Source organism: Phoxinus phoxinus, assembly GCF_949152265.1.
Source record: "Phoxinus phoxinus genome assembly, chromosome: 9".
NCBI classification, from domain to species: domain Eukaryota; kingdom Metazoa; phylum Chordata; class Actinopteri; order Cypriniformes; family Leuciscidae; genus Phoxinus; species Phoxinus phoxinus.
In genome coordinates this window covers 23,615,688-23,639,123 of record NC_136884.1, presented here as the reverse complement: position 1 = coordinate 23,639,123, position 23,436 = coordinate 23,615,688, and the positions used below count along the sequence as shown (strand labels likewise).

Below are 23,436 nucleotides of genomic sequence, written 5' to 3'. Positions count from 1 at the left end.
TTTAGAAAAACCCTGCAACTGAACGTGATGTGATTTTGCCAAATTAGACCGCTTAGATACGTTTTTTCGTTGTTGTTCTATGCAGATAATGCGGTCATTTTCAAGAGGTTCATAGGCCAAGGGCAACATCTGTTGGTGAAACTGCAATTAGAAAAACCCCCCCCCCACAATCTCAGTGTTTGTATATTTTCATATTCACAGAGTTGTCAAATTATTAGGGCTGGGAAAATATTACTCTTACTTACAAAGAGTAATTGTGGTGGTATTTGGCATTTATCATTTTAACCTTTATATTATTTATTTCTTGTCATGTTTGGTGCCATTGTTAATGTAAAGTTATTTATTTGCAGCAGTAATTTTGGAAGTAAAGAGAACCTAACTAAGAAATTCTGAATGATTGTTATTCCTTGGGTGGGTGGGTGTTTGGGTGGGCACCACCAAGCATTTGTGCTTAGGGCACCCAAATGGCTAGCGCCGGCCCTGATAATGGATAAGGCAAAAGGCAAATAAAATGAAAGGTCTGATTTCTTTCTGAATGCAATGTTGATAGACTTATACAGTTTATTTATTTCAAAGTATTATACTGAAATGTATGAGCAACAACTCTATACAATTGAAATTAAATTATAGGTTGTCTACCACAACTGCTCAATATTTGAAACTATAGCAGAAGGAGATAGTTGGGTGTTGCCACAGGCATTCATATGTACTTGACAAGAGCAATAGAAAATAAACTGCAGAGTATAAGGAGATGAAAGATAAAAATAGAAGAATTAAACATGGCCAAATCACTTAACATAGTAGAGTATCTGATACGGGCCACTTAAAAGGTCACGTGAACAGCCTCACAAATTAAAAATGTACACACACACACACACACACGCTTGAGCAGAAAATCCATTTTGGGCCACATTTATCTGCGGTGTGAACGTAGCTTTGATTTCACACAGATAGATAATTTCTGGTGCCATTGTAAATTGCTGAGCCATTTAAAACGCTTTCCACAAAAATAACAAGTATAGGGTCTCACTTCTGTGTGACTTTTCATGTGTATCTGTAAGTGTGATGGCAAAATAAATTTATTTTTACACTGGTCACAATTAAATCGCCTTCCTCCAGAGTGGATGAGCAGGTCATTTCTTGAATTGCTCCGTTTTGTAAATCTCTTGCCACACTCAGATCTTTGCAGTTTCTTTCTAGAATGAGTTTGCAAATTACATTTCAGGTAATTTCTTAAATCGCTCCTTTTCGTAATCCTCTTGTCACACTCAGATCTTTGTAATTTCTTTCTAGAATGAGTTTGCAAATGCAATTTCAGATCTCTATGATATTTGAAAGTACTCTCACACCAAAGACACATGTAAGGCCTCTCTCCAGTATGAACCCTTGAGTGAATGTCAAGGTTTCCTTTAACTGTGAAACTCTTTCCACACTGAAGACAGGAGTAAGGCTTCTCTCCAGTGTGAATTCTTGTGTGAATATCAAGGTTTGCATTTTTTTTGAAAGTCTTTCCACAGTGATGGCACATGAAAGGCTTCTCTCCGATGTGAATTTCAACATGAGTCTTGAGGTGCTTCTTGTCTGTGAAACTTCTACCACACTGATGACATATAAAACAGTTATCTTTTGAGTGAATCTTCATGTGGTAATTAAGGGTTATTGTAAATCTGAAACCCTTTCCACACTGACCACATACAAACGGCTTCTCTCCAGTGTGAATTGACATGTGCTTATTAAGGGTTCCTTTATGTGTAAAACTTTTTTCACAATGAGGGCATTTGTAAGGCTTTTCTCCAGTGTGAATTCTTGTGTGGCAGTTAAGGCTTGCTTTTTGAGAAAAACTTTTTCCACACTGTTGACAGGTGTAAGGACTCTCTCCAGTGTGAACTCTCATATGGACTTTCAGGTTTCCTTTCCGAATAAAACTTTTCCCACACTGTTGGCATGTGTAAGGGTTCTCTCCAGTGTGAATTCTCATGTGGTCTTTAAGGCTTCCTTTTTGAGTGAAACTTTTTCCACATTGTTGGCAAGTGAATGGGGTCACTTTAAAGTGAATTCTCATATGGACTTTCAGGTTTCCTTTTTGAGTGAAACTTTTTCCACATTGTTGGCAGGTGAAAGGGCTCTCTTTAGTGTGAACTCTCATGTGGGATTTAAGACTACCTTTTTGAGCAAAGCTCTTTCCACACTGCTGGCAAGTAAATGGCTTCTCTCCTGTGTGAATTCTCATGTGAACTTGAAGATTTTTATGTTTTATGAAACTCTTTCCACAATATTCACAGGTGATATAACTTCCAGTTTCTGTATTTTGAGATCTTTTTCGTGACAAAGTCTTTTCATTCTGTGAGCAACTCAAAGATTTTTCTCCAGGTAATAAATCATGTTTCGCATACAAATCTTTGACTTCCTTGTCCTCTTGACTCTCCTCTTTTAGTGCCATCAGATCTAAGGAAAAAAAAGAAAAAGAAAAAAAAAGAGAAGACAAATAACCCCAGTTTAATGGGACAAAGCGACACAATTCAAAACATTAAGACATATAAAGCATTAAAAAACAACAACAACATGTAGACTAGATCCTATATACATTCGCTATTCACTAATGCCGGGGGCAATACTCACCCTCAATTTGTTTCAAAACTGTATGAATTTCTTTCTTCTGCTGAACACAAAGGAAGATATTTTGAAAAATGTCAGTAACCAAACAGTTACCAGGTCCCATTGACTTCCATAGTAGGAAAAAAAATACTATGGAAGTCAATGGGACCTGGTAACTGTTTTGTTACTGACATTTTTCAAAATATCTTCCTTTGTCTAAACAGTCTAAAACTGAACTGACTTACAGACTGTTTCCAACTGCAGCAGATTTTAAACACCGACTGAACGTAACTGTCTCTGACTCGGCTTGTTTGGGCATGATCACTCGTAAGTATCAAATTACATTCATAATCGGCCTTACAGTTGTTAAGTGTGTCCCACGGGTTTAGCTAACTCTTCTCAATATTTTTAACTCTTATCTTTATGAAATGTCCCAAATACTTTCAAGCTAGCAATGATCAAACTCCTCTTATCAAAAAGAAAACCATTTGATTTAGATTTTAGAAGAACTAGTCAGGTATAGTTTAATCTCAAATCTGCCATTTATGTCTAATATATTAGACAAATATTGTCCTCTCAACTGTGTTCAGTTTGGCAGAAACACAGTAATGAAAGAATTTCAGTCAGGAAACTGTGCATATTCAAGCTACAAATTACCAGCTTTATCTCTTTTCTAGTGCTATTAGATATTTCGACGACAGACCACAACATTATCTTGAAGTGGTTCAACGAATCACAAAACTCACGGTTCGGATTAGATTACGATTTTTGAGTCACGGATCGGATAATTTTTCAGATCAGCAAGAAAAATAAATTGTAGAGATGGGGGATTTGAGTAAACTTTGCTTTAAATTTTTTACTTATGGCGCTTTTCCATTACCAGTACCAGCTCAACTCGACTCCACAATAGTATCTGGTCGTCATAGCGACGCGACACACACCCGCTACCCATACAGGACAATGGAGGAAATCGAGTGTATGCTGTTTTACATAATATAGTAATGGGTATATCACGCAATCTCTGGCCAAACTATTTAAAAATGCCGGGGTTATTCAGGATACTCCGTCTGGCGCGTGCAATGATGGCGCAGTGAATAGTGACGATTCTCTCTGACCAATCAGCAGTCTGCCGTGTGTCACGTCACATTTTAGTATCGCCTCAGCTCGGCTAGAACCTTGCTGAAGGTGATACGAAAAAAAGTATCTGGAAGCAGGTACTGGTACAACTTTTACACAGTGGAAAACCAAACAGAGGCGAGTCGAGTCGAGGCGAGCCAAGGCGAGCTGGTACTGTGCAGTGGAAAAGCGTCATTATAGCGCACTTTAAGTACTCCAAGACCACAGCAAAAACTACTTGCCTACCTGATAGTTCAAACATTATAAAGGCAAGTGACCAGTTAGTAAAAAATAAGAACAAATACACTAATTACAAGCATAGATAAATACAATATAACAAGTTACAAATAAAGTAAGGTCTAACTGTAATATTCATTTCAGGTACAGAAAGTACCTGAAGCTTAAAGTACTTAAGGAAGTCTGTGACTACATTGTCTAAAGCTTTGTTCACACTCTTGGTTTGTTCATGGCATGACTTAGAGTAGAGTACATGCTCATCCTACAGGCTACATCCTGGGCTTGTTGTATGCGTGTTCATATGGTGGCGTTTTTACCAGCTAAGAACTCACTAAGAGCTTATAAGTTGTGTAAAGAAGTCAAAACAAGCAAGAAGATGGTAATTTCTATGCCTGTACTGAACTGTCCTTTTTATGATCACATCTTGTGACATACATTTTTTTTTTTTTTTGGTTCACTTGATCAGATGGCAGCGTTCACACTTATTCAATCGGACAATGGAACATGGCCCAGGACCAGGTTTGGGAAACCACTTTTCCACTGTTGGGTCAGTGCGAGCCTGAGGTAACAACGTGCTTTCGGGGCCAATAGCCTAGGACCTCAAGCCACGAGGCAAAAACAAGCTGAGTTTCCACTGTTGGGCCAGTATCCCTACCCTAAAACCCGCTGTACAACATCACACAAGTAGCTGACTAGGGATGGTGAAAACTAAAAAAATTATTGACCGACTACCGAGCCTCATTAGCCGGTTGAAACCTGTTAACCGATTAGTTTAAAATATGCTACGCTATTTGAAATAACAGCCATTTCGAGCCGCGCCTGCAATTTCGCAACTCTGTCGCATCTCTCTGTCGCTCTGCCTCCCGCTCTCTCTCTCACACACACACACACATGGCGCCGCCCTTCCACTCACGTCACTTTTTTAAAATCCCCTACAGCGCGAAACACGAGTCCCGCAAACGCGGCACGAGGAGCTTGTATGTAATCGGAGGACAAATGGCTCCTTAGTTTCTAAATGGTTTGGGCACAAGGTGATCGCGTTGAAAATAAAGGCGTTTAAAAATTGAGTGAGGGATTTGTTCACGTCACACAAAAAGATCTTTGAATGAGATGGCTAACTGTAGTAGCGTTTAGTCCACTGTCTATTTAGCCTAATTTAGAGATCACTTTTTCTTTTCTTTTTTAACCGACTGCCGAAAACTTTGATCGGTTAACGTTGATACGGTCAAGCGGTCATCGGTTAACATCCCTACAGCGGACTGAAATCTACTTAAAAAGAGAACACGCATTCTTATTCAGTCACGGATGCCTCCATTTGTGATCACAGGGATGCACAATACAACTCCATAAGGCTTACCCTAAGTAATTTACACTTGGGGTAAACTTGCCATTTTATTAAAATATAAATTTTCCACAAAATTATGTGATCTGAAGGGATTTGAGCAATCTCTCCCACCTCACTATACTGTTATCCTTTCAGCCGGAGCATCAGAGGGAGCTCAGAGACAGAAAAGAGGAGTTATGCAAGCAGGGTTCCCACACCTTGGTTAACCTCAAATTCAAGGACCTTTCAAGGACTTTCCAGGTCCAATAGCCTAAAAATCAAGGACCTAACCCTCTGGTCATCTTCATTTAGGGGTCACACTTGGCTCTGTCGCGTAAAAGTGACCTAAGCCTTGACATGCAACTTCTTTTTTTCCCCCAGGAAAAGCAATGTAATATATTTTTGTTCAATAATATTTTTTGATTATTTCGAATTTTGAAGGGATTTTATGATACTACGCAATATTTATAAAAAATGTATGAGCTATTTTTTTTCCATTTGAACTAATATATGTATACAGTATATATATATATAATATATATATTTTTATTTTCACATTTCACATTAAAAGTGGAAGCCTTTAAAAAAAATTTGAAGAGAGAAAAGTGCCATTTGGAGGCGTAAAAAAAAAAAACTTGTAATGTCCTGTAACCAGCTGTATAGCTCCCTATATAAAGGCTAGGATGGCTTGAGGAGAAGTAAATCATGGGCTAACTTTCATTTTCAAGTGAACTTCTCTTTTAACGAAGCGCCTAAATGCGCGTAAGGGCCAATTTATACTTCTGCGTCGGGTGCGCGCAGTAGGTACGGCGTAGCATACGCATAGACGAGTACCATACGCCGTACCCTTCGCAGTACTCTGACACGCACCTCCTCAAAAATTTTACTGCACGTCACGACGATGCGGACCGCAAGATCTGTGATTGGTCGGCTTGGTAGCATTGCGTTTCCTCCTACGCGTTTCCGGCGTGTTCTTCTGCACCGCCCGCCATTTTTAAATTCTGAAGTTCTGAAAATTTAGAAATTTCACTAAAATTTACTGTTTTTCCAACTCGATAAGCTCCAGCTCCAACATGATCCGCTCTCTTTCAGTCGCCATTGCTTGTAGTAGCCAAATCAAAACAGCCACGAGGAATCTATACACAGTGGAACATTAGAACCCACTCCCGCCAACTAGCGTTTCGGCGATGTAACTGCAGAGCAACGCAGACATAAACGCAGAAGTATAGATGCTCACGACGGCGTCGCCTACGTGCGTAGCCTACGACATACACTACGGTGTACACCCGATGCAGGAGTATAAATCAGCCTTAACTAACGTAAATCAAGCAAGCTAGTACGTATAGGGCACAAAGTGTTGACGAAGTAACACATTAGCGGACCGGAGGGAATAATATGGATTTTTTCCCAGAAAACTTCTTGCACAAAATCAATTCAAGCACTTTCAAGGACTTGTATCTATTATGATCGTTTTCAAAAACTTTCCAGGGCCTTGAAATCTTTTTTTCCGATTCACAAACTTTCAAGGATTTCAAGGACCCGTGGGAACCCTGTGCAAGTTATACGAGTACATAAATGTCATAAATTGTCATTGCAGATGCACAAGTCCGGTATCAATAAAGGCACAGGGAAAAGACAGATGAAACATTAAATCATTAAAATATAAAATTAAAATCATATATGATTTGTCTAAGTTCTTCAAGCTGTCTCTGGTATTCTCCATAATCATATGATAAAGCTGCACAATTCTGGATAAATTAAGAATCACATTTTTTTTTTTTTTTTTTAAATAGAGAACGATTCTGAATAGATAAAATAGCATGTATTTACTATAGGTTCTGATAAAATGTTACTTTCTGCAGTTTCAAATACTTCACTTGTTCCATTACTGGATGAATCAGCTTTTTTGAACAAATCTCTTGAATGAATCAATGACGAACAGTTAGTGTAATGATTCTGTGATAATTTGAATGACTGTAACACAGAAATAATGATGTAAAGCCTGTTTGTGAAGCCGTTTCATATCTTTACATGACATCTGCTCTCTCTGGATCAGCGGCATCACTAACACAAATTTGAATGTTCGCTGTGATCGTACTTGTCAAAGGTTAAAAGACATAGCTGAATCCTTGTTATTCAGGAATAAGATCGCGTGGGTGTTTGAATCGAGCTTGCAATCTTTTAACGATTAATATCAAATGTGTATTATTGCAATGGTTAACTTAGCATAAGTAGCCTTTAGCTTCGCTTCGCTTATAAATATACATCTGCCTCATACGGTGAACAGAATCCCAATCGGATCTCAATCGGAAGTTATTTCAAACACTCGCTGCTGTTGAAATTGAGTTGAGCTGAAAATGTATTTAAATATCTTGAATGTTAGCTTGAAGCTGGTAGCCTGATATGAAAAGATTGGAAATGAGCAGCAGTGTTGACCATATGTAAATTAAATTAGTTGTTGCGCACATCCCTAATCCGAACAATGTCTTAAGGTGTGGTAACCGTAGCAGAATAATTGACCATTGATATTAATGGTCCATTGAATTATTAGAACCAAAATCTCGAGGACAATATTTCGCATTGCTGTCTGCTGTCCTGCCTGAAATGCTAGCACTAGCATCATTGTTCGTTTGTTGTGCCTGCTCCAAAGTGACTTTCTGGCTCTTCTGACAGGAAAAAAAATAACTTTCGGCCTCTTTTAACCCTGCAGTGGTGTACTAATTAATCATTTCTTTGAAGTGTTTGTTCCAGCTGGAACAAATGTATTTTTTTAGTATTCTTATAGACTATGGCTGTTTCTGTTTCAATATGCGTTTTTGAAGGAACAGTCCACCGTTTTTTGAAATAGGGCTTATTCACCGTCTTTCCTACATTTAGATAGGTGGGCAAATGCATTTTTGTCTCAGTGCATGCATTGTTTTAATTTGGCAGGGTCGCCGCTAGCTTCGCCGCTTCAGTACTGTCATCATCAACTGTCGAAGTTCAATTCCAATACTCAAGAACGCAAGTAAAGAGGAAGCATGAAATAACCCAGATCTGTTCTTGATATCGAGAATGCATCGAATGCAGATTTGACAGAATCAAACCGTTAAATATTCCAGAAGAAACTGCGGGCGGTCGATGCACGGAAGCCTTGTAAGCTTTAAACTTCTCGTTCTCACTTAAGAGATTTCCACTACTAGCTCGCAAATACCTGACAGCTCGCTAAAGTAAGCATTTGTCTGCTTATTTTGCTTAATATGAATAAACATTTGAAAAGCCTGCAGTATTTTTATTGGCATATTAAAAAGAGCATTTTTCATAAATGCAGTACAACAGCATTCACTGCATTTTGTTTTAAATTGAACAATGACTTTCTCACTGCCACACATATATTTTTCAATATTATTTCTTTTTAAAAGTTAGTACTTCCAGGAGTAAAGGGCACAAATGGGTTTTCGATCAATCTGCCTAGATACAAAGTCGAATTTACAACACTGGTTTTTAGAAGAAGAAAAAAAACACTGACAATACATTTAAAGTTGTATCACTTTCACAGTTTCAAGATTTTGTTAGATACTGATGCATAATTAAGTGATATAAATTAATGGTTTTCAATGTTTTCTGTTTAATAGTAGGCATTGGGTTTAATGTTACTCAAAATATTTGTTTTGTTTATGCTACTTCTGTATTATTTACCTTAGTTGGACATTCATTATATCTTGCAATAAATTAAGTAGGATCTTCTCACGTGCACTTGAAGGGAACATTAGTATGTGTCAGGTCATAGGCGCCGATTTGTTTCTACCCCCTTCACAACACCGCACCCCACCACACAACAAACGCACGTACGACCAGGACTTAGGCCTAACTACTTAAAATGCAATTTATCATCATGCAAAAAAGAAAAAACCTGAAAGCACAAGCTTTTGTGTAAGGTAGTTATGCTGTAAACTAACGGTAGTATTGTGATTATTAAGACGTGTCGGGACCGATGTGTGATCTACCAATTAGAGAGGTTCCTGAATCTCAATAATAAATTTTTTAATTGGTTAAAAAAATGAATATTGTGTTTTTCCAACCTATGTCTATGGGCCCTATTTTAACGATCTGAAACACAAGTGTCAAAGCGCAAGTAACTTTGTGGGCGGATCCCGGCGCTGTTGCTATTTTCCCGGTGGGATAAACGACTCTAGCGCCTGGCGCAAATCTAAAAGGGGTTGGTCTGAAGTAGTTTCATTATTCATAGGTGTGGTTTGGGCGTAACGTGAAATAAACCAATCAGAGCGTCCTCTCACATTCCCTTTAAGAGCAGACGCGCTTGTTCCACGGCGGATCGCTATTATAATAGCGGATTTGCCGGCGCACGCCAGGAGCGGTTCACAGCCGAGGAGGCCGACGTTCTCGTCAGGGCCGTAAAACACAGAGAAGTGACAATGGGGATGATGGGAGAAACCCACCCAAATTAGCTTCGGTTAAACAGGCGACACAACAATGATTTCCCTCGTGTGTTCATATTTTTCCTTGTAATAATGTATGATTTGCAAAAATGAAAACTGCTGCGTCTGTTTATATTAGAGAATCAAAGTCGATGCGCGTTAACACACTACATTATGGCCAAGCACGCGCCCTTAAAATACCATATCACTAACGCGCAACGCGCCACTGTCTTTAGACTGTTTTTTTCCTGGTCAGTGGCGCAATTGCTTTCTAAAACTGGAAAATAGCACCAGGAAATTTTGCGCCGGAACACGCCTCCTCTTTGCGCTGAACCGCCCCCACGAGCGCAAGTTCATTCCCTAATTTACCGACGTGCGTCTGTGGAGGGAAAAGTCCGCTGTGTGCGGGTGCAAGATAGGAATGATACATGCGTCGGTGTATAAAGTCAATTGCGCTGGGTGCAAGATAGGGCCCTATGTGTCAACATGTCTGCCCACATGTGGCGACCCGCTCCATGTCAAATAAAACCACCTTAATAAGGACACTCAAACATTCTTCAAAAATATCATTCATTTCTGTAGAGCTGGCCATTTTAAACAAGAATTAAAGTTCTGCTTTGAGAATGAAACTAACCTGTTTGTTTCTCAGTATCTTCTTGTTTCACACTGAATGTTTCTTCAATCTTCATTTCTTCACTCTCTTCTTTAATAAACGCCATCTTAATAACAGCGTGTCTCAGTTGCTTCACCAGTTTTTCTGTGTTTAGACGTCACAGTTAAAGATTAGAACAATTAACAGAAAGAAAATAAATCCAAGCTAAATATCTCGGTGCATCTCAATCAGCTCTAGTTCAGTAGTTCAGCGCACTGGTAAGAGAGTCAGTCAGAGTGAGTTAATGGTATGAACCTGTATGAATTTCTTTCCTCTGCTGAACACAAAGGAAGATATTTAGAAGAATGTCAGTAACCAGACAGTTTCTGGGTCCCATTGACTTCCATATTAGGAAAAAAATATACTATGGAAGTCAATGGGAACCAAAAACTGTCTGGTTACTGACATTCTTCTAAATATCTTCCTTTGTGTTCAGCAGAGGAAAGAAATTCATACAGGTTTGAAACAACTTAAGGGTGAGTATATGATGACCGAATTTTCACTTTAAAAGTGAACTAATCCTTTAAATGGCCCCATTAGCACTACAAAGTAATATTAATAAAAAAAGTATATAGAAACTTCATATTACTTATGCTTTACATTTGGTATTTATCGATTTGTAGATTATATTATACAGAATACAGTATTAGGAAAATATTTTGAAGATGGTTAGTAAAAGTTCTCTTACACGTCTCGTCGTCAGAGATACATCTTTGTTTCCCAATTCAGAATTATATGCAGCATTTGCTTCAATTGACTGAGTTTCAAAAAGCACTGTTTCTCTCATCTCTACTTAAAATAGCCTACATGGTATTTTATAGAAATAAAAATACGTTCTTTAATTATATATAAAGCATTATAATGTTACATTCAAACATATATAATTAACTTTACATCTCTTGTAAAAACGATTCTAAAATTGATTGAACAATTTGCATCGATCTAAACCGTTTAAATGACTGAAATACAAACCTTTCTTCAGCCGAATTACATCCTATGCAGTAGCGCGGCGCCGACTTGTGACGTCATATGTCCGCGCCAAAATAAAAGTCCTTTTTTTTGTGTGCAAATTTTTATATGGTTTACATATTGCATATTATTAAAGATCATTTTAAAATTATCTCTTCCATATGCACATACTTGCATTCATACACACGTTACTTGTTACTCTGCCCCAACTCTAAATCCACCAGAGCTCAGGAATAATCACTGATTGAGATAAGGGGGACAAAACACACAAAAGCCCTCTTTATGTTAAAAATAAAAAAAATCCTCAAAAAATAAATAATACTTAAAGACTTAGTTACATATAAAGGAAATCTGGATACTCTAGACATTCATTGCTTTTATTTTAAAATAATTTTGTTAGTATTATTTGAATATATGTTTATAAGTTTATTAAAATATATATATTTTTTTAAACCAAAGCTCTATTTTGCTGTAGATCATTAAAGGCCATGTTGCAGGTTAACCACCACCACTGTCGATTAATTGGTACATAAATCACTCAAGATATGTATATCATTTTTAAAATGTATCAAAAATGGTCTTAAATACCAGTTTTTTACGTTTTTGGTATTAACGTTTTTTTTCACGCAATTCGGCGATGACGTCACGTTGGGGAGACGTGGAGGAAAGGTAGCCTGATGGCCGTCAAAGCCGATGAAGTGCATGGTCCGAGGAGAATGAGTGGAGAGTTGGTGAAGTGTCCTGGAGAGTTGGTGAAGTGTCCTGGTGAGTTGCTATCATTTAGCAACGCAGCAATGAGATAACGACACATATTTTTTTTTACTGTCATTGAATAGCACCGAGTGAAAAATCAACGTTTTCTTTATAGTGGCGGTGATCATGACGTTAGTTCAGATAAGTAACGTTACCGTTAGCCTTTGTCATAGTACTGGTAAACTTTGTCTTTGTCATCTATAAATAGAAGGCATCGAGCTAGCTATATGGGCATTTTTAAGTGTTTCTCTTCCTTGAACATTGAAAATGTTGTTGCAAACGTAGCCGCCGCGTGTCTGTCGCGGTGTTTGGCAGGTGCTCGCGCGGGCGGTGCCATCCCGTGGAAACTGCGCTGGAAAGCTTGTGCTGTTGGGCAGTGAGTGTGTTTGGGTCGCTGGTCGAGGAGCTCACCCCGCGACCAGATGTGACTGAATGCTGAATGCATGCTGCTTGAATCCGTTTGTGCTGAAGATAGCATACACACATCTCAGGCAGGATCATGGTCCCCTTCAAGCCAGCACGCACGAGTATTGTTTGTTTACTTTTTTCACGAAGTCTTATGAACCAACATAAACAGTTATAGGTGACTATAGATGTGTTGTATAGACAATGATCATGTTCTATAATCTGCGCTATCTGAATACTCTCGTCTACTACTCGTCTCTCTAGTCACTCTCAACGCTCTCAATGCGGGCTTTGGTAAACTCTCTCCCCAAGGTGACGTCATGGAATGCATTGTGGCGGAAAGGGGAATCGTTGGCGCTGTAAGATAGTACCTACTTTTTCGTATTATATTCCGTTTTGTGATACCCAACAACATAAAAAACAACGGATAACAGTTTAAATGTTCACTACCAACAAGCAAATTGCACAAATTCGTTGAAAAATTTTACCTGCAACACGGCCTTTAAATCGTAACTGCCTCAGAAGTCTGTCTGAAATCAAACGCTGCATGTAAAGTCATTATCTAAGTCAGCGGCCTACGTTTTTCGGATGCAACCATAGTTCTGGAAGTTTTATATTTCTTTATATTTTATTCAAACAATGTTGAAGTCTCTGTGTTCACAGGTTTAACATGTCAACTCCGTCATCCCAGTGTAATAGTTTCTGTAAATAGTTGTGGGATATATCTCGTCATTTCTGATATGTATATTAAGGCAGCTACAACTGAGAAAATAAACAAAATTACTCCACTGTACAACTCGTGGTTAAAGTGGAAAAATATTCAGTTTTATCAACTCTGTCACACGTTTCTTTTACCTTTTTTTTTTACAACCTGTAACTCACATGAGATCACAGCAATAGCAAACCCTGATGTAACTTGACTTCATATAAAACAAACATGTAAAATTAAATCAAAAATCAAATGTATGTATAATTTATGCGGTTTGAAGACAGGCTACAGATCCTTTGGATTCACATTGGGAATGTTGCTGCTACATAATAATGCTTACATTACACTCAACCTAACATATACGCTTCTTGTATTCTTAGACCTACTGGAGACCCTGTACCGCTAAAAGGAGAAAAACAAACCACTGGAAGGATTGTTGTATTAAATTAAATATTACTTTAAAATTTAGTTAGTTGTCTTAAAATTTTGTCTTGTCAATTAGTTGTTGTAAGCTTCAGTTGGTTGACCTTTGTCAACTCCCTAAGTATTGAACACTGTCAGATGAAGATTTATGTTAATTTTGAAAGAACATAAATATTTTTTAACAATATAAATCTATACTATCCCTTTTGATTAATTAAACAAATCCTTGCTGAATGAAAAAATTACTGGCCCAAAACTTTTGAAATGGTAGTGTATATTGTTACAAAAATATTTATATTTTAAATAAATGCTGTTTTTACAAACTACACCATTGGGTATGGTCAGAGTTCACGTGACTCAATGCTTGAGCTCAATACATTTTACATGGTTGAACAGGTTGTTTTAAAATGGTCATTAATGTCTTTCATTAATCTTACTGAATATTCAATAGATACGCACTTTCATGAGATCGGGCTTGAATATACTACAGTTAAATGTTTAACCTTTAACTCTTTTTTTTTCATAGGATGACTCTGTGTTTGTATGACATGTCCTGTCCAGGCGTGTAATGCTAAATGCACTTGGCTCTGCTGTGCGCCAATGTATTGCTATAACTGTTAAGTGTTTTAATTTCCTTTTAATGAATACAAATTTATATTTCAATAGTTTATGCCTGGATTGATATTTGGAGGACATGTAAAATTTCCTAGATGCTCCCCACATGCATCATGAACTTTCAACAAAAAAGATTGTGAAAGCTCAAAGATTGTCCTTTTCATATAACATTTTGCATTGGATGTTATGTAGTGAGAGAATTTGATTAATTTATGACAAGGGTTTTCAGCAAATGATAGCTCTTCATTGGCTCATGTTTAGTTAATATCTTCACTAATCATGAGTTTGTGTAGCCTGACGTCTTCATACTCAGATTCTTGTCAGAATGTGAGTCTGATACTGCTCCATTGGGCTGTGATTATGGGGCGTGTTTCAACCGAAACAGGAAATAAAAGGCCTCTGCACTCAATTGGATAGACCTAGAACCAATCAGAGCAACTGAGTAAGTGACGTATGTTGAGCAACGCATGGTTGTTAAAGGAGAACTCCGGTCAATTTTAACATTGAGCTCATTTTTAGTAAATTTGGAGTGCTGTCAATAGAGGAGAACAACGACAAAAATCGGTGTTGCCTACACCGTGTTATCTTCTTTTTAAAATTTGCACCCTGTTGACTTACAAGGGGGCAAGTTTTAAACCTGCTTTTAGCCTCTTAACATCCCTAACGTCTCATTACAAGTGCCCAGCCATGTGAGTGATTCTTTTAGAGTTAACAAGGGTGAATCTGACTGCAGTAGATGTGAAAGATATGAATAAAAATGATGTTATATCAGCCAGCGCAGCAGCAGAAAATCCTTTCACTCGTAGGCCGCCATAATTATTTAAGTCTCAGTGCATTCTGGTTAGTGACTTGTATAGGTTGTAGCCTAGCCGTTGTAGCAGTTCGTTTATTGTTTTTCCAACATACCGGCTAACTAGCTAAGTTTTGACTGTAGCGAGATGAACACATCTGCCGTTCAGCCTTTTCAGTTTGAACCAGAGCGGACCGTAGGTTTAAATCAGAATAGAAATCATGGAAGACGATAGGCCTACTCAAGAGTTACAGACAGAGCCACCTTAACCTAATGTTAGGCCCCGGGGCTGAGAGGTTTTGAGGGCCCCCATCCCTTCGATTTATAGAGTCTCGTTTAAAAAAAAGTATAATGTCTGTACATCCACCTGCGCAGCCTGCGCCTCCTCCACTCCCTCCGGTGTGTGGGATAGAGATCTTCCTCCGGTGCTGGGTCCATCTTCAGTAGCAGCTGGTTTAAAAAATCCGGTGAGGTTTGGGATGCTCTTTAGTAGATCTTTTTTGCGCAACTCCTTCTTAATACGTTTTTTTCTTTTCTAGGCACCACTCTCAAACGTCCTCCCCGAAATTTTCCATTTTCCACTCCCCGACAATGTCACTCAATCATAGAGGGACACAGACACACCCCAAAACTAACTGTAGACATTCTGATATGTAAGCCTATAGGCTATAGCCCCGTTCACACCGACAACGACACGCAGCGACAAAGCGGCACAATCCCATTAATTTCAATGGAGCTTTGGCGACTTCCGGCGACACGAGCGACATTGACCGTTGGCGACAGAATGTGGGCGTGTCAAGCGACAAGAGGTACATGACAAAAGTTGAGAAATTTCAACTTTATGCAACTGAGAAGCGATTTTTGCGAGCGACAACCAATAGGAAAGAAGCCTTTCAGTGGAGCACAGTTTCCGTCACCGTCTCGAAGGCAAGACAGTTACAGTCAACTCATATAAAACAGTGAAATCGCCCTCAAACTCTTCTAACCACAAACAAGGATATAATAAAATGTTGCATGGAAAAGAAACTGTCGACAGTCCCAGTGAGTTTAATTCATACATTTAAAGTTTGAGTGTTTTAGTTTTATGATGCAAGTTTAGCACTGCTGCAGTTCACTTTACAGTTTCCTCTGCATTATGTTGACTATTAGGGACAAGATAATTGATTATTTGTCAAATTCGGATGACATTTTAGTAATTTATGACAGTATGAGTGAGTTTAATTTGTAGATTGATCGATCGTTAATCTAGTAAATGATTTAATGATTATTTAATCCACTGAACACTGCTGTGTGGTAATATAAAAACACTCTCTCAACAGCATACTGTTTCTTTTGAGCCTAATTCCTAGTCAAATTAAAATTATATAGTTGTATCACTTGTGATGGTGTTTTGTATAGATATGGCCAGACGAGCAGTCTACCAATAACATTAGAGCGACAGCACTACCAACACCCACAAGCAACTTCACAGTATAGAGACTAGCGACTGTGTGAACGGGCTTATGGGTTCATGTGGGTCTCTCAATCAGCAGACATGTAACGTGTGATTAGAGTGATTGACAGAAAACCTGAGAAGTTACAAAACAATATGACCTTTTCAGCTCAACATGAACCTGAACATGGGAGGCCCCTGGGCTGTAGCCCAGCTAAGCCCGTGCATTAATGCGGTCTTGGTTACAGAACAGAATTATCATGTAGGAAGATGATGTCCTTTTCATTTGATGGCCTTTTCAATTCTGAACACCTGTCCACAGACAAGGGCACTTTATACCAGATGTGGGACATCAAGCATGAAATAGAGAATCCTGTCTATTGTGGCTGGATGTGGCACAGATGTCTTGGTGTGGCCGACCCCAAAGGATTTGCACATGTAGCCCCATGAATGCTACCCTCAGTATTATTTCGGTAATTGGCCTGTACTCTGCTCCATTGGTAGAATTGCCACTATAATGATATGCCACTATGTTTCCACCATGTTGTGTTTCCAGCCAACATAAACACAGACGCATGTGTTGCAACTCCTGTGTGACCTGGCACACTGTACAGTTTGCCTGTGAGCATGTGCAGCTCCACACTTACGCCGCCTTCACACTGGCAGTTGAAATCAGCTCCATAACACGCAATACGCCCCCAGTGGACGTCGTACTACACCGTTGAAAAGCGTCGGAAAGCTTCAGAAGCGAGTAGAACAAAAATGGCGGAGAGATTAGAACGATTGATATTGTCAGTATCTAGCCGTTTCTCAATGTCAAGGAAGGATCCTCGGAAGCTGGAATTTCGAGGATGCTACGTCATCGACATCCGTCGAAGGACTGTTCCAATGACGAGGATCCTCAGAATTTCAACCAAGGGCGGAGTCCTTTGTTCGGAAAATATCCCATATACAGGAAAGGATGCATATGTGTAGACTTCGCGCTCTCAAATCGCCCACAATCCTATGCACGCAGCTTTGCTATCTTGTTTTTAAAAAAATACAAAATGTCGGACGTTAGCGGAGTCGGAGCAATAACGGGGCAATATGCTTTTAAATGTAAGTATATTTACGTTACCATACAGCTGATTTACACTGAAATAATATAACTGAATTTTGTTGTATTTTTATCATGGTTAGCAGAAGAGAATTCTTTTTAAAAGCATTTAAAATCGTACTGACCCCAAACTTTTGAACGGTAGTGTACATCATCACAACTTTCTGATCTTCACTGTTTAGGAATGTAAGTGTCCTGCCACAGGTCAAGGGACCGAGGATGGCAAGGCAACAGCAGCAAATTGGACCTGGTTTGCCCTCATGGACGAGGCATTAGGGCAGTCTGCAGCAGTCTCGCCTTGCCTTATTGCCTCGATCCAAGAGGAAAAACCAGGGCCAAGCACTGCACAAGAGGTAGATGAAGGGAGAGACGAGGATGAGGAAGAGGAGGAGGAGAGAGTGAGTGACAGCAGCAAAGAGAGAGCAGGGCACAGAGGAGAGTAAAGGAGAAGGAAGCGAGAGGATCCAATCTTACAGTTACTAAAAGAGGATATGAAATACCAGAGGGAGGCAGATGAGAGGAGGGAAGCAGAGGCCAGAGAGAGGTCAAACCGCTTTTTTTTGCTGTTGGAGAGGTTGGCGAAAAAATAAAAAAAGTCAATTAAATTGAACTGGTTTAGTCTTTGCCCCTTAAATATTTAATATAAACTGTATATCCATTTTTTAAAAACCTTGTTCTTTAGACTGCAATAGAAAGAAAAACTTGGTAACAAATAACTAGCATGTGAACCTAAAACAATGTATTGACAATATCCTCACCCTTATTTACAACGTTTTGTGATTAGGTATTCCAAGCTCTACAAAAAGCATTAATTTCATCTTTGTTACATTTTTTATTTTTATTTAAATATTTCTATATTGACAACTATATACATGAAGCAGCAAATTAATTTAACAACATTCTCATATCTACAACTATATACAACAACTTAAACATTTACAACTATATACAACAACTTAAACAAGTTTTGTTATTGGCAAAAATACTCATGGTCCAGAGGTGCCTCGTGGAGTGCAGACACCTCGTTGGTCAGCGCAGCCCGCCAAGCAGCTCCACTCCGGCTCTCCCCACCATCAAGCTCCACAGGTAGCTGGTTGTCCTCCTCCTCCACAACCTCTTCCAGCACATCCCCGACACCAACACAAATGTTGTGCAAAATAACACAAGCCGTCACCACCTGTGCACAAGGCAGAGCAAAAGGATACTGTTATGTTGAGTATACTATGCTTTGATTAAGAAATTCACAACAGAAATATTGCAATGATTTATTACCTTAGGGACAAACAGTGTATGTACTTCAAGTGCTTCTAAAAAGATGCACCTGAAGCAGGTTTTCATCATTCCAAATGCACGCTCAATGATTGTGCGACCTCTGGAATGATGGTAGTTAAACCTTTGCTCTGCCATGCCTCTCACTGGCCTCTTATATGGTGTGATAAGGGCCAGGGGTTCCTGTAGACATGGGTAGCCACCATCAGCTAGGAGAAAATACCCAGGCGGAGGGTAAGTCCCCTGTAAAATCCCGTCTGAATTCGAACCAATGAGGGCAGTCGAACAGCGGGGAAGGTCTTTGCGCGTTACTGTCTTCCTTTTACGCAACAAAACAAGATTAAATGGAACACAATTCTCATATGTATTTTCTCGTTATTTCATCTGACTCCATAAATGAAAGGGTTTTAATGATATCTGGGCATCATTAAAGTATGAACGAATATTGATTATTCTTAGACTCTTGTTTATATTTTACCCGTTAGGATCAGGACACTATGTCGCTTTGAGTTCCTTTATCAGGTCTCCGGCACAAGCGTTCAGTCCTGAAGGTCAGGAGCAGAGGCAATGGCTAAATATCTAGGATTTTGGCATAATCTTTACACGCAACAATCAAAGATATCTTCAGTAGCCCTCATGAATGCCCTTCAGGGACTTAATTTAACCGTTTTTACCTTGGTAGGTTTTGGCCACCATTAAAGACGCCAGCAGATTAATTTTACTTCTCTTTAATGGCTTTGGATTGGCCAAGCCCGCGATGGTTCACGTGCACTTACTTAAGGTAACATTAAATTAGAACAGAAGTCGTCGGAAGCGTCCAAGCTAGATTAATCAACCGTATAGGTCCTAGACGGACAAACTCATCCTCTCACTCAAGCAGCCTGCAAACTTTCCTGATATCAGTTATTAGCCGTCGCTAATGTCTCTGAAGCAGCCTTGTGGTAACATACGAATCCGTTAATCTTATTTGGGAAAAGAGTCTCAAGAGTCGTTCAGAATAAAATCAAACGTTTACAATTTATTGACCAGGTAATGAAATAATAATTCAAAGTCCAATTCAAAAGATAAAATCATCAGTTTAAGCATATCGTATCAGAAATCACAGAATTTGTAGAGATTATTACCTGTCAACAAAATTACACACATCGCGTACACATCCCAGAACCTTTTGCTTCTTTTCCTTATAAACCCAGAAATCCACCAAATGGTGGTGTTTGTCATTATAATTAGATTTCAGACCCCTATTGAGGGGTTCGCCAATGTGAGATCAAAATTAGCAACCAAATGGCTTCTTGGTACTTGTAGCAGTGAATACTTATTTACATACAGGAGGTAGTTTGAATGGAAGATCAGGGGGTTGCACACCTTCAGAGGATACATCACAATTTTCATATCTTAGAACTTCTTTTAGCTTTTCATTATGATTGGGAGAGTGAGACCATTTTACCAGGCGCACTGAGACACTTTAAATGAGACCAAACACATAGTTACATTTTTCATACACACACAACATTGCATAGGTTTTCAGTGTATTTCAGGTGAGGAGGAGGGGGTTGAAGGGAGAGATGGTGTGTGTGGGTGTGTGTGTGGTGTGAGCTGTGTCCTGTTGCATATGCGAGATTCAGTTCAAGTGTAAATTCCCAAAAGGGCCTTTTGTTTCACCTAGGGGGCGCTCAGACGAACTGGCACCAGCCTTACACCCCCTAGTGTAGATGGGGCTGTTCTTAAGAATGCGTGCATCATGCACACTTCCTGGGTAACCCACAAAGATGTCAATAAAGCGACCCTGATGGTCACAGACTGCCTGGAGCACCACTGAAGGGAAGAGCTTTCTGTTATTATAATCGTGACCATCAGGGCCGCCGGGACATTTAATTCGAACGTGGCAGCCGTCTACTGCCCCTGCTGCCTTGCCAAATGCTTGGTGATTTGCCAAACGACCGAAACCATCCCCAACCACTTGGAGCTCCTCCTGTGTGCGGGGGAAGTGAACAAATTGGGGGAGCACAGCCACCACCTCATCCACCATCCTGTGTACAACCCTGTGCACTGTTGGAAGTGGCATGCTAAAGACCCTGGAGACAACTCTGTAGGCTGAACCGGTGGCCAGCCAGAACAGGAACACGAGTGTCTCCAGGGTCGGGCCCCATCCGTGCTGCCTGTCTGTCTTCAGGGCCACCATCAGCTGCTGCATGGCCTCTCCGCCCAGCCTGAAGTCTGGCCGAGTGTCCTCCCCCCCATAGTACCGCTGCAGTACTGGCACTGTGGCATTGATGGCACAGTAGCGCCGAGCCTGTACAACATGAAGAAGAGAGGAAGGTTTAAGTATAATTTCAGTTTTGCCATTTATTTAATGTTTGTTAAACTATTAAACATATCGGCTCAACTGATTTGCAGGGGGGGATTTAAAGCTGCTCCCTTTTTACTGGTTATTCATATTTATTGAGCACCTTTAACTATTATTCAGTACTGTGGTTTATTTTTCCAAGAGAGAGAGCTAGAAGACACTGCGACACACACACAAAACACGTAGAAATAGAAAGCGTAGAAATTACATTGTGGTTGGCCCTTAAAGGGCCTTTTGGTTATTGTCTGTAATTATGACACGGGATCATGTCGGTGGACACCTCCCGCCTCAGAGTAAAAGTAGGTCGTATAGGCCTCTCTGACACGAACTGCCTCCGCGGTGGAATTATTGGCACCTTGTCGGATGACACTGGGCAAGACACTGAGGGGTGGGTTGGGCACTCGATTCTCCCTTGATCTGTTGGGGCGTGTTGGGGCATCATGGCGAATAAGGTTGTGGAGGACACAGGTTGCCTTCACGCACACCTCCACATTGTGTGGATGCTGGCACATCACTCGATGGTAGATCCTGAACCTGGCTGCCAGCACACCGAAGGCTTGCTCTACTACCATTCTTGCCCGAGACATGCGGTAGTTGAACATCCGACGGCGTCTGCAGAGGTTCCTTTCAGGATATGGACGCATCAGGTGACGGCGCAACGGAAAGGCTTCGTCCCCCACAAAGGTGTGTGGCCCGAGATCCTCTGCACCAGGGATGATGGCATCTGGTGGGACTCCCAAGGTGCCTTCCTGGAAAGCGCGACCAAAGGCAGACTCCCTCAGTGTGCCTCCATCACTCCCGCGACCATAGGCACCCACATCAATAATGCGGAAGCAGAGGTTGGCATCAACAACCGCAAGGAGCACGATGGAGAAGGTCCCCTTATAATAAAAAAAAAGGGAGCCTGAATTGGGTGGTGCCACGATCCGCACATGCTTCCCATCAATGGCCCCTACACAATTGGGGAAGTCACGGTTAACCCGGAACTGCTCTGCAATATCCTGCCAATCACTCTCCTTTGGCACAGGCATGTACACATCCACTAGCTCCTCCCAGATAGCCTTGGCCACCTCAGGCACAGTGAGTGACACAGTGCTCCAGCCCACTCGGAAGCGGTAGGAGAGGGAGTGGTAGGAGTCACCAGTCGCCAGGTGTCTGAAAGAACATAATTAAAATATTAATAATAAATATAATATTAATACTAATACATACATTTATTTGGCAGACACCTTTCTAGATACACAAGGACATATTATCATCTTATCATGTTTAAGGGCGAAAAGAAGAAAATACAATTGGTTTTAGCTTCATAGAAATACAAAATAGACTATAATAATATTGAAATAAGAAAAAACGCTGAGGCAATATACCTATTATCTATAATGATGAGATCTATGTGATATGTAATATCAAGGGGATAGAGACAGACTAGAAACTCACCGGAGACAGATGGCTAGGCGTTCTGCCGGACAAATACATCTCCGAAGCCGGGTGTTGATTCTTTTGATCCGTGGACCAACACGGATTTTGGATTTCGTCAAACTGACAGCCTGAAATCCTCACTGTTGTTCAGACGCAGCTCACCCACCAGACGGTGAAACTCCCCATATTGACTCCTCTCCGCCAGGTAGTATTTCACCCAAACGGATCTCTTCTTTTTCTGCTTGCGCCTCCAGTATAGGAGAGCAACAGCAAGAGCATTGACCAGCCGACGATTTACCATCATGGAATTTATGAATGAGCGGGAATTTTGTGAATGACCGGGGGTCACAATATTTAATTATTCATTTTAATTGTATTAACTGCCCTAATAATGTTAGAAAATCATGAAAATAAAAAAATGACATGACAACTTATCATTATAAAATTTTATAAAAAGTTAAGAATTCAGGTTTGTTTATCAATACCATAGCAACGTTAAACTTCCGCTGGAATTGTCGGATAGGAACCGTCCGTAGCCTTTCGCAAGAGTTCAATTTTTTCAACGCATCCGGGCGACCAACGGACACGATTTTTTCCGCACCGCACTCGTTCGGACCCGATTCGGACTCATTCGCATGCGGTCTGCGAATCTCCATAGGAAATGAATGACTTCCGGTCGTTTCGTTGCCGTATCGGAGCTGATTTCAACTGCCAGTGTGAAGGCGGCGTAAGTCGGGTCACTGTTCTTTTCACACTGCACGACTATCTGGGGTAACATTCAGTTGCTAGTGTGTTCACACTGCACGATGGATCAGCGACAGGAGGTTTCTTTTAAACCTACGCACATCACATCACGGATTGTTA

The 23,436-nt window shown here is 40.1% G+C and overlaps 2 protein-coding genes across 3 annotated transcripts; both read right to left on the bottom strand.

Moving 5' to 3' along the window:
• Nucleotides 1-530: 530 nt before the first annotated feature.
• On the bottom strand, nucleotides 531-11,352 carry LOC307004391 (uncharacterized protein). 2 transcript variants are annotated; one of them, XM_079623538.1, is made up of 3 exons: nucleotides 11,315-11,352; nucleotides 10,325-10,447; nucleotides 531-2,445 (listed from the first exon to the last, which is right to left on the bottom strand). In XM_079623538.1, the coding sequence occupies exons 2-3, from the start codon at nucleotides 10,407-10,409 to the stop codon at nucleotides 914-916; spliced, it is 1,617 nt and encodes a 538-aa protein (XP_079479664.1). In that variant the 5' UTR covers nucleotides 10,410-10,447; nucleotides 11,315-11,352; the 3' UTR covers nucleotides 531-913. The 2 variants fall into 2 exon arrangements, with proteins under 2 accessions (XP_079479664.1, XP_079479663.1); XM_079623537.1 differs by lacking the exon at nucleotides 11,315-11,352 and adding an exon at nucleotides 11,031-11,293.
• Nucleotides 11,353-20,510: 9,158 nt separating this feature from the next.
• Nucleotides 20,511-22,704, bottom strand: LOC307003986 (uncharacterized protein). Its single transcript, XM_079622927.1, has 2 exons — nucleotides 22,591-22,704; nucleotides 20,511-22,305 (listed from the first exon to the last, which is right to left on the bottom strand). The coding sequence occupies exon 2, from the start codon at nucleotides 22,179-22,181 to the stop codon at nucleotides 21,402-21,404; it is 780 nt and encodes a 259-aa protein (XP_079479053.1). The 5' UTR covers nucleotides 22,182-22,305; nucleotides 22,591-22,704; the 3' UTR covers nucleotides 20,511-21,401.
• Nucleotides 22,705-23,436: the final 732 nt, after the last annotated feature.

What these genes read in the sequence shown, in the direction of transcription:
- LOC307003986 (XM_079622927.1), bottom strand. Translation starts at nt 22,181, where the DNA reads ATGCCTGTGCCAAAGGAGAGTGATTGGCAGGATATTGCAGAGCAGTTC.
- LOC307004391 (XM_079623538.1), bottom strand. Translation starts at nt 10,409, where the DNA reads ATGGCGTTTATTAAAGAAGAGAGTGAAGAAATGAAGATTGAAGAAACA. An exon ending in AGATACTGAGAAACAAACAG is followed by an intron (nt 2,446 to 10,324) that starts GTTAGTTTCATT and finishes TTTTTTCCTTAG; the next exon opens with ATCTGATGGCACTAAAAGAG.